The following is an 11,825-nucleotide window of genomic DNA, read 5'->3' on the forward strand; positions in this document are numbered from 1 at the left end:
TTTAATCTTTGTTGAGACATGGTTGATTTAAGATAAGATTTCATTAATTTTTAATTTAGGGGGCCTTTTTTGCTTAGTAAAAAAAATTGGGGGCTTTATTCCTTAATAATTATCATTCTCTCTCTTTACTATATCTCAACTTTAAATATGGTGTTTTAATCAAATTTTCGATCAATAAATGACTCTTAAACTGAATACATTACCTTAAATAACAATCATTTTGAAATGAAGGAACTACTATTCTATAGAAATGGTAGTTGGGTTCTCACAAGTTTCAAAGAAGGATATGATAGGAATACAATACAATTATTAGAGAAATATTTTCCTTGCTTTGGCAGTAGACAAAGGGTTTTTTATTGGAGATATGTGGAGAAAGAAGCATTAGTAAGGAGGGTTAGAAGTTAGAACTTGTATGTGGAGCATCCTGGTGCATTTAGGCTCGGTCTATGTAGCCGCACATAAGTGGAGTGGACCAGAGGGCTTAATAAATGGACATGCACTTTGAGTAACAGAAGGAGTAACATTTTGAAGAGGTATTTTAAAACGGAAGGAGTAATTTTTTTTAGCATGTCATCTGAGAGGATGAAGCTCTAACTTCTAGATGCTGTCTTTATTCTACATAAATATAATATGAAGAAAGAGCAAAGAAACAAAGCAAAATCAAGGAAATAGTATAAGCTACACCTAACAAGAGTAGCAACAATGTATTGATAGCCAGGAAATTGTCAAGAGGAGCGAGGGGAGGGGATAAGATTGATTAAACTATGGTCTTACACAAAAATCCTACTCAAATGCACAAATGCATTCAACGACTCCTCATATAAATGCTACATAGTTAGCGACTCTTGAAATTGTCACTGAAGATTCTTGATCATTCTCCAAAACTCTATAAATTATCCCCTTAATAAAAAAATGGTTTGAACCACAAAGGTCCTCCACAGAGACAATTATGTTCGAGTTAAATAGGATCACTATAGACGGCAAAACTCTCCCTTAACAAAAAAATTCGTCATCTCTCCTCAAAATGTTCAAACTGGGTCTCTGCCACTTGGTATGAATAACCAAACCGACTGTATTCAAATATGACAAAACTTGAGTAACAAAACCAGGAAACCCACAAATAGCAGTAGGCAGTAGCCAAGTGGGGTTGTCACTGAGCGAAATATTGATCCAAAATTTGGGATGAGAAATAAAAACATATAGAACAGTAGATGAATTGCACTCTGGCTACATAATGCCAGACATCTCACATTCCAGGATTTTAGGCACAAAACTTCATCCAAACAACTGCTTAATAATCTCCGAGATGGCTGAGTATGATCCCAAACCACAACATACAGTACCTACTATAATAATTGTAGTACAAAGTGCTACCTGTAGAAATATAGAAAAAAAAAGTTGAGTCGTATTGGAGGCAATCATAATTATCAAACTAGCAGTGCTAGAAAATGAATTGATCCTATAACAAAAGTATTTGATTGTCTAGCATTACGACGTAATCCAACTGTATCCTGTTTTCAGTTTTATTCTTATCAACACTCTATGTTACGATTCAAATGCGTTTTCTTATTTAGGTTCATATGTACATAGTTGTTACGGACCGAATGCTTGGCTCAATCCGCTTGGCCCATCGGACCAGTCTAAGACCAAGTCGTGATCGGGGCCGAGTTTGCCAAAGGTCAAGAAACTCTATCTTGAGTCAAAGAGATAAGGGAGGATCCCTCTCCTCCTTATATCGCTCCCTGAATATCTTATTTATACTAACAGTTTCCTAGTTATTCAGTTAACTGCTGAAGCCTTACTGATGCCTCACATAAACCTTCTTTATGGGAGGTCTACCCCTAAGCGCTAGGCTATCGTAACAGCTCCAACTTGGTCTCCGATTATGAAAAGACCCTCTTTGCTCAAGGTGTAGCAGTTGAAAAGTTTTTACATTCATCTAGAACGACTAAATCGATGTAATGTAACATTAGAAGGTTGTTTCATATTCTAGCCATTTGGATACTAAAAGCTCGTTATATGAAACAATAAAAATCGAGTAAATTTATGACTTGCATCGAGCATTATTATGAAAAGGTAATCACCATACCTGAAAGCGCGAGATTTTGCCACCCCTTATGCTTAGGAAACAAGCAGCGGGAAGAATCAAAGACTGCATCCAAAGTTGAATCTAATTAGTTCAATTTATATATAGCTAGAACCTGTAGGAGTGAAAAAAGATAAATTCAAGAGAACTTACAACAAACATTGTGAGTAAAGATCCAATCAAGGACATCACCAAACCTGCCACAAACTTACTTCAATAAAACACTTGAATCATAGTCTCAATTCTAACATTGTTTTAAGAAAATGGTTAAAATCATCTACCAAAGTAAATAAGTTCATGAAGTTTGTCGCTAGAGGAGTAATAGACTAAGAAAAGGTGGGGTGGAGGAACAGGTAGAAACCTTGGTTCAACAAATTCACTTAAATATCTGAAAGTCATGCATAATCCTGACCATATTTCACGTTTATCTGTTTGAATTTTATATAGTTCCACATTCAGTTGACATAATATTAAAATTGATCAAGTATATATGCATAGGAAGAGGAAAGACTCACCGAAAAAGGGAACTGAAAGACCAACAAGTAGTGTAGAAACTACAAGAACTGTTCTGATGCCCATGGAATATAAGTTAAATTTGGAATGGTTTGATGGTATCAGCTCCTCAAGACACATTGCAACTGGAGATAGACTCAAAGCATATGTGGTGCTAGTTAAGAAGAAACATCTGTATTCACCTTTCAAAGGGTAGTACAAATGAATTAGAGTTAATGACTTCCTCTATCCTAATGACTTCCTTCACCATAATGTTAGCATATTCAGTATTGAAGACGATCATATTTTTGGCCCAATGACTTTTCCTGCACAGTATGATGGCCCCTTTTGTTTCCGCTTAAAAAATAGATTTTCTAAAAGCAGAAATTAACGTATGTTTGTTCACAAATATAAAGCTTGCTTTTCACTTTAAAAAGTTACAAGAAATAACTGACTAGAAATATTTGATTATTCCAAAAGCAACTAGAAATAGCTTAGAAATAATTAGATTTGTGCTTTTTATCAAAAGCGTATACAAATAGTTCAAAAAATACATAAGTGATTACTTTATTTGAAAACAAAGTGATCATTTCACAAAATAAGCAGAGACAAACGGGTAGGTAAGTATACAAGCACAAATGTACTCATATGGCAGTTACAAAGGATATTTGGTAAATGGATTAATCACCTGCACAAGAAAAGCACATGATAATACGATTAACCATTTATATAACCAAGGATATCGATAATATGATGACATATTATGAATTAATAACTCAAACCAATTGCTTAACAAATTTTTACTAGCAAGTAGTTTGGTGAAAATCCCACTTGTACCCCAGTTGCGGATTATTGTCCAAAATACATTGCATGGAGAAAGTGCAAGTAGAAAAAGTATGTGGTTTAGTATAGTTCATGAGAAGAAATCTTCAGAAATAGAATGTAAAATAAGCATAGTAGTGTATACCGTAGTCCACACAGCAATCTTTGAGGCTACCAAGTTTCGGGGCATATTAAGAGTAAACTGAGAGAGTGTTGATTCTCCAAACATGCCGTATCCCATAACAGCTACAGCACAATACATAGTTGAACAAATAGCAAAACTACATGGCAAAAAAAATGTACACCTTATTGAGTAGATTTGAAACAAAAATGCTGAAGAAACTAAACTTATTACTATGTGTGTCAATGGCTAAAGAAACAAGTCGGGATTTGTTTACCATGTCAAGAGGACTGCAGGGAATTGGTTTCGATTTGCCATGGCTGTGTAGAGGTTTGGGAATACAGCATGTCCTGCATAACAGTAACCATATAGACCAATGGCAACCGGAAAAGTTGCAATATTGAGTGTTGTTGTTCCTTTGGGATCGAAGTCAACGTTGTCTAGCAAGCCAACCCAGAACAAGGAAAGAACCACTAAAATCGTTGCAATAACTCCACAAGCTGGAACAACATTGTTAATAGGTTATAGTGTGGCCTTTCCAAACAGAGGATAACACTATAATATGTGATTTCTGAATGCCAAAACTCAACCATAATTTATTGACAAAGAAAATAGATACAATAAGAGAGAAAAATAGAGCAAAGAAAATAAGTTAGATAAATATAGATCATATTCATACCTACAACCAAATTCACAAATACCATTTTCTTTGTGCATTAATATTGATAAAGAAAATCAAAATATTTGTATGGAATGCTCTCAAGGTGAAGGTAGTTTTTCGGTTTTGATGATTTGCCATCTTTCATTTGATGTAAGTCTGTAACTATTATGAATTTTTAATGATTAGATATGTTCATATTACTTTGGCTATTATATGAAACCTAACTGATTTCTATGGTTATCTGAGTTGTGTGTGGGATGCTATGCTCTACAGCTTGGAACTGCTTGTTGTGTTGACACTAAGGAGAATGGTGAGGTATCGAACACACTTCCATGCTCAAATCAGAGTGTGATTGATAAGGTTAAGCCACCCATAACCATGGTTTACACCCGCATACAGCAAGCAAGAGACGCAACAGCTATGGACCGGCAGCCGCAGAGCGCTCAACACCTAGGGGGTGCGAGCCACCCAACGGTTACGACCAACCCTACGGGTGCAGAGTCAAGGGGTGTGAATCAGAGGGGCATAACCCCTGGTGCAGAGGCGCGCCCATTGGGTATAGCACCTCCAGGAGGCATGACCCAGGAGGGTGCAATCAGTGGAGAAAAGGTGCAGCCCTTACTGGAGCAGTTACAACAGGGTCATTTCATGTGGGTTGGGAATGTCTCGGTCCCGTAATGATTCTTCTTTGTCTGGTTTCAGGCTTGGGGATATCCTCGCCCATACATGGCCCAATCCAGCAGCAAAGCAACCCTTCGACGTGCCATCAGGCGGAACAACACATGTAAAATCTAAATCCCATAGACGTTAGCCGAGGCAAAACTCTATGAGCACCCGATTACCCGCCATCAGGCGCATCAACCCACTTGTAGTTGTTGGGACCGTAATGAGACGAGGAACATAAATGAAGCAAATATTTAACGTGGCTCGGCCTAAATGCCTACATCCACGGAGGAGTAACTGTGTATTATTATCATTTACACAAACCAATCAATTCATATATTGCTTTCCTTTTGTCAAATCTTACTATGATATTTCTTAATCTGACAAGGTTTATATGTAAAAAAATGACTAACTAGCATTTACTTGCTGCAAAGAAGATAATTTACCTGAGATGTAACTCAGTATACGCATGTCACGGAGCCAAACAGTGGGCAGAAGAGCCAAGGTGGTCAAGATTGCAAACAGAATGTGTGCATTCAGCTCAATTCCACCAATACTTAAGTGTGCATCAGGAAATAATGTAGACAAGTTGTCGCTCTCTACGATTATGTATTCAATGCAACAAGCCTGCATGAGAAATTATTTAATATGTGAACCAATTTTTATAAGAATGTAAAATCTCTAAATTTCTCTCTTAATTTGGAGGTTTTTTTTTCACTTGCAACTAATCATTCCATTTATTTGGGAGGCATTTTATAGAAGGATAGAAAATGAGAATTTTTTTTCGAAAACCATGAATGCACACCCTCATTGGGGTGAAACACCCACTAAGGGAATATTTTCCCTTTTGAAGTAGAGATAAGAGAATATGTATGAAATGTGATTAGTGATGTGATGGAAAAGAAAGGCTAAGAGCCATTGGAAGAAGAAAGTAGATGAAATATGGTTAATTTTTGGTACATCGGAAAGATAAATTGCACCCGCCAGGAATAGATCCCTGGAACTCCCCCTACCCAACCCATATGTCCCCCAGCTCCTACCACTTGAGCTATCCTACGGGGACAAATATGGTTAATTTTGAATTATGAATAAGGGAAGAAAATTTATTATTCAAGATCCTTATCATTTTTCTTCTTTTGTCTTGTATCTCTCAGCTACACAACAGAACTATATTATATAAATTGGACGCAATAAAAAAAGGAAATTTTGTTGAACAGAAAGTATTAATTTCCCCTCTATTAATATTTCTTATTAAAAATGTAAAAAAAAAATCTAGAAGTTTTTTTACATTGCTTTAATTTTATTAATATATAATTAAAATGATAATAATACATCTCTGTTTTATAATTAATTTTTATGGGTATAATTGAAATGTCTCATCTCTGTTTTATTTCTTCTCAATTTGGGAAGACAATAAAAAATGAGATTATGATATATTCACACCACACTTTATCTTCCATATCAATTCTACTTAATTTTTGTTTTTTCTCTTCTTTTCATTTCACATCACTTATCATATCTCATTAATTTGCCTCTTATTCCTATCTCTCTCATTGGGTGTAGCCGTGTAGGTGTGAACGAATTATTATTGTAAAAAATGTGTGGATCCTATTTTTTTTTCCGACTTGTGATATGTTTACACTTACAATTCATTTCGCAAAAATGTTATCTTCACAAGGTTGTCCATTTCTACCATGTTTTTCTTCCTATCTCTCTACTGATTCTATTACATCACAGATCATATCACTCATTTCTCTCTCTATATGTTCCTATATTTCATTAGAGGTGTTGAGTGGAAATGTGTGAACATGACTAAATTCTTTTTTTACTCTCTTTCATCACCCTTTCAAACCAAACAAGGTGAGTCATTCCTATCTCTTTGCAATTTCTCTCAAACCAAACACAGCACAAAGAAGGAACTAAGCAAAACTAGAACCCAAGTTTGTAACCTCTCATCAACCTATCTGCAAACCAATACTGTTGACCAAAAGACAAAAGAAGGAATATTCACGAGCAAAGGCATGATGTACTTACATATAATTCCATGTACAATATTATCTGCATCATAATAAAACAAAATTGAAAACCAATGGTAAAAGAGGTTAGATATAATACTTTAAAATTAACTATTTTAATCGGAAAAATATATATTGAAACATGCTCAAATAAAATTGAAGTTGAAGACTTACTGAGATGATAACACGCCCAGTAGTACCAAAAGCAGCTTGGCCAATGTCAGGGTATGTCTCAAGCCCAGGTTCACTATCCAAACAATGCCGCAAGAGCAACCCGGTATAAAATGAGAAAACAGCAAATACTAACAAGATTGAAAGTGAAGCCCATCCACCTTCTCTAAGGGCATAAGGGGTTGAAAGGATTCCTATTCCACAAAGGGCATTTATGCCTGCAAATTTCAAAACAAGAATAAGGCATTAGCCAATATTTTACCACCACTTAATAAATTATGCTTCTAGGAAAGTCGGTGACTTGTTTGGGTGTAAACCAAAAAGCATTTGTTGGAGTTTATTCAGTACATTTTCTTATAGATAAGCTCCAATAAGCCTGTATCTAAACGGGCTCACCAATAAGAAATCTTCATTTGTGCCAACAAAATCCGTAGTAGTTGTGAACATTCAAATATGCATTGATTCACACTCAGTTTTGTCCTTCATGGGTACATAATTCAACAAAATATTCATTTCATGGTACCATAGTATTCAACTGGTTTTTGTAGAGATGATATATTCCTACCAAAACCATGAATCCAAATTGCGGCTTCAATGTCAAGGTTTTTTCGAGGCTCAACAAGTGCTTCGCGACTGTAATTGTAATCATATCAGACTCATGTGTTTACAGTTTCACACAAATTCACAAAGAAACTGTGACCCTATTGCAATTTAAAACCATAAGAAGGACTAAAATAAGATATATATGATATGTAATGTGGTCCCTTCAGTCAGAAGGAAGCTTGATATTTGAGTTTGTAATGTGGTAACTGGACCAAGATCACATGTTGCAGGAAACAGACATTTTCCATGATTATACACATACCCACTATTTGTTGGCAACTTGCCATATTTTATCCAGTGAGGTGCATTATTTCAAGTAAGGACAATAATAGTTCCTTTAATTTAGGCATATTTTATTAACTGAGGTGCATTATTTCAAGTAAGGACAACAATAGTTCCCTGACAATCATAATGATAAATAATGCATAGGAAATGAAGATAACATGCCTGAAACAATTTTCTTTGATCTTTTTATTGGCACAATCTAGCCGGATTTGGAAAAATACCATCAATCCTTTAACTTATGCCGTAAGTTTCTTACTAAACTAGAGGAACAAGGCCAACTATGCCAGTTAAGAATCACAACTTCCAGATAAGAAAATCCATACATAATCCAATTCATCAAAATATAAATCGTATATAATCTAACAGTTATCTTGCTTCCTATTCATTACTTCATAGAAATGTTTTAAATTATGATCCACAATTGCAATTACGGCTGTAATACTAATGTTTTGAATTTTCAACAATTGAACTGTGACCATAATGATGGGCATGATTTTAAATTGCGGTTGAGGTCGTGATTGCAATTGTATCTGAATCCTTGATATTGCAGGAAATTGCGGACAAATGCAGCTTATGCTGCCACAATTGCGGTCACAATACACTGCCAGAACTCGAAAAACCTTGATATTCTAATCGTATTGCGGTTACGGACCGCAACTTAAAACTTTGGTGATGACTGAATTTATCAACAAATTTCCATAATTTCAAAGATTGTGATATAACTACATCCGCCACGATCATAACCGCAATTTTAAACCTTATGCAAATATTGCCTCACTATTAATTTCTCCTTCTTCCATTTGTTATTTTTCCAAATAATAAACATTCCACAACAACAAATCAGTATCAATTGTGAGCCAAGGTTCCAGTACTTACCATTAAGCACAGCTTGTCCAAAAGTGCATTGGCCAGGAATTTGAACTTCATGAGAAACCTTGGAAACATCCTTCCTAATGGAAGGCTTCCTAGATGGAAGGGGAGGGAGCAACGCCTGAGAGCTACGTCGATATTGCTCCTCTACCGCCGTCGGTGGTAACAGAGGCTTCTGTTGTGATGGCAAGAAGTCTTGAGTGTGCCTCCTTGTTAAGGATGAAGAAAGAAAAGAACTGCCTAAATTCGACAATGATGGGGTGCCCAAAAATCCTATGTTTGGTGATGGCACGCTACCATATAGATCAATGGATTGCCTGCAACAATAATTGCATTGAGAATAAGAATTAATTCAGGTTGATGCATTTAATGCTTCTCAATTGATTCTAAACTCAAAATAAATTATGTGAAGAAGGTTTTATTCATGTTTGGTTTTAAGATTTACACAGAATCCAAGACACGTTTATTTCGAAGAAAAGTGCATGTCTGGATTCCCGTTCAAGTCTTCAAGAATCAATTCTCCTCTCACAAAAGCGAGTAGACGTGTATCCAAATATGTACTAAGACTTGTAAATTCTAAACAAAAGTGGTTCTAGAACATTTCAACGTGAAACCAAGCATGTTAGCTTTGAGTAGCTTCTGAGTGCCATAATTGATTCTGGAGTAATATAAGTTGATTCAAGCATGCTATTAACACATGGGGACACTGATCTCTAGTGGCATATCAGACATCTTTCTCACCCTACTTTATGCAATCAGCAGAAGAAGATATGAAAAAAAAAAGTCGAAATTCAACATGCAAGGTTGGAGTAATTTTTAAACATCCAGACAATGACAGAAAGACAGATTCTCTTTTTTCATCATTCAGTCACAAAAGTTCATAATAAATTAAACATTCACCCAAAATAAGCAAAAACGGTGTCCTATAAACTATTTACAAAAAAAATCAATTGATGAACATGAACACAGTGTTCATGATGCCAGAACAAAGAACTTGTCAGAAACACAGGAATTGAAACAGAACAGAAGGATGAACTGACCTGTAACTTTGAGGCCATGCTATGCTGTAAGAACTGGGTTTCCTCTGAACCAGGTTGTCATTGGAGTCATGGAAATAATCTGAATCATTTCCATCATTTTCTTCTTTGCTCATCTCCTTATCCGTATCTTCATCATCGCTTTCAATGAAGAAACCTTGATCTGAAACAGAGTTATTCATCTTATTTCAACCTTTACCTCTCTGCAAAAAAAAACCTCCTCATTATTTCTCAGTAAGATTCAAACAATTCACATTCAAAAAATCATCTCATAAGCTATATAGCCACGAATCACAAATCAAAAAAATGAATCTCAGAAGAAGATCTGGCTTTTTGCAAATGAGATCATCATACAGCAATTTTCAAGCCTCAGATTTATTCTCATGAATTAAAAACCTCCATTTGAATCAAAATCACACAATAAATTTAAAATCTGGGTTCGGTCTCTTTTGAATCAAAATCAAAATTCACTACAAGTAAGTGGCATTACAAAAAGAAAAGGTTGTCCAATTCTTCACATTTTACATTCTGAAAAAAATGCAAACTACGTGGGCAAGACCATAATGAATTAAAATTCAAAATCTTTTGTCTAAATGTGAGAAAGATCAGAATCTAACAGCCCTGTACAATAAACATAAAAGAAAAGTAATGAGACAAGTTTCAAGTATCATTTTCATGCATGAGAATCTTAGACCTTGTTTGGTTAGCGAGAAAAACAAAAAAACCAAAGCAAGCGAAAGATTGTTCAGATCAATCAGAAACAATAAATAAGCTTCCATGATTCGTGATCGTGTGTGGTTTTTGATTTTCCTCTGTTCTGGCTTGTGAAATTTCGGGTGAGAATGGATGAGAGTGAAAATGAAAGAAAACAAAACAGAGAAAGGGAAAAGACCTTTGTTTCTTTCTGTCACTTCAATCGTCTCTGTTACATGCACTGTGTTTTCTTTCTTCTCTGCACTTCTGAACTCTGAGACGTGAACATTAGCAAGAAACTCGGGTTATAGTGTACTAGTTTAATATATATATCCTATCTGCCAGAACATGCGAATGTGTAGAAAACAAATCTTGACCGTACGATTTTCCCATGAGACACTCACTCATACAACCTATTTACCTTACATCCATTTTTTTAAGGAAAATGTTGGGTCAACCCCCAATTAGTGTAGTTACTTAATGAGGGGTGAGGATAATTAGTAAGGCTTTGCAGTTTATGATATTGTCATTAAAAATATTTAACTATTTTATATATTAATACTGTATTATACTTAGAGGGAAAAAAATTAATGGTTGAGATCTCCCAGTTGAAAAAAAAAAACCACTAAAAATAATCTTAATTTCATTCATCATTTATCTAGTGAGAAAAGATAAAAAGAGAAAGAAATAATGATATAATACACGATAACCAATTGATGGTACTCCCTGTTGAATTTCAGTAGCCACATGGGATTATGACAAGAGCTAAGAGTGCTATGTTGATGGGAAAGAGACTAGGCATGATATATGATTGCAGTGATGAGGAGCTGATGAAGGGGATCGCCTTTCAAATTGGTGCTAGACACTAATCAGAGCTGAGGTTCCGATTCCAGGGTCAACATGTTAAGGACTTGGGTGACCTGGAATGTGAGAGGACTAGGAAGGTCCTTGAAGAGAAAGGTGGTGAAGCAAGCCCTCAGCAATGTTTTCTTACTGAATTTTGTGGAGATTTGCGGATTGCTTGGTGGATTAAAGCTTGGTGGCGGGAGTGCTCGTACAGTAGCAGTGATTTCTTACTGAATTTTGTGGAGATTAGATTGAAAGCTCCATAGGTTAGAAGTCGCAGCAATCATTGGACTCCACCACCCGCGGGATCTCTTAAATCCAATGTCGATGGCTCCTCACATGGTATGCCGGGAAGGAGTGGCATTGAAGGCATTCTTAAGGATTCAGAAAGACAAACCAGAGGTATTTTTTCTAAAGCTACTGGGGACCTATGTGCTTATGAAGCTGAAGTGAAAGCAAT

At 35.7% G+C, this 11,825-nt stretch overlaps 1 protein-coding gene across 1 annotated transcript; it reads right to left on the reverse strand.

Moving 5' to 3' along the window:
• Window positions 1-669: 669 nt before the first annotated feature.
• Window positions 670-10,874, reverse strand: LOC130722898 (amino acid transporter AVT1C-like). Its single transcript, XM_057573782.1, has 13 exons — window positions 10,719-10,874; window positions 9,830-10,029; window positions 8,796-9,106; window positions 7,035-7,249; window positions 6,880-6,903; window positions 5,292-5,472; window positions 3,799-4,021; window positions 3,546-3,681; window positions 3,243-3,266; window positions 2,602-2,743; window positions 2,240-2,283; window positions 2,090-2,152; window positions 670-1,374 (listed from the first exon to the last, which is right to left on the reverse strand). The coding sequence occupies exons 2-13, from the start codon at window positions 10,006-10,008 to the stop codon at window positions 1,276-1,278; spliced, it is 1,641 nt and encodes a 546-aa protein (XP_057429765.1). The 5' UTR covers window positions 10,009-10,029; window positions 10,719-10,874; the 3' UTR covers window positions 670-1,275.
• Window positions 10,875-11,825: the final 951 nt, after the last annotated feature.

This window comes from Lotus japonicus, chromosome 6 (genome assembly GCF_012489685.1).
Source record: "Lotus japonicus ecotype B-129 chromosome 6, LjGifu_v1.2".
Lineage (NCBI taxonomy): Eukaryota > Viridiplantae > Streptophyta > Magnoliopsida > Fabales > Fabaceae > Lotus > Lotus japonicus.

Bases quoted from the DNA above. Each gene is read 5' to 3' on its own strand.
- LOC130722898 (XM_057573782.1), bottom strand. From the start codon at position 10,008: ATGAATAACTCTGTTTCAGATCAAGGTTTCTTCATTGAAAGCGATGAT. The intron at 3,682-3,798 runs GTAAACAAATCC...TTTGCCATGTAG, and splicing joins CCTGCAGTCCTCTTGACATG to TTTTGCTATTTGTTCAACTA. The intron at 3,267-3,545 runs GTATACACTACT...TTTCTTGTGCAG, and splicing joins AGATTGCTGTGTGGACTACG to GTGATTAATCCATTTACCAA.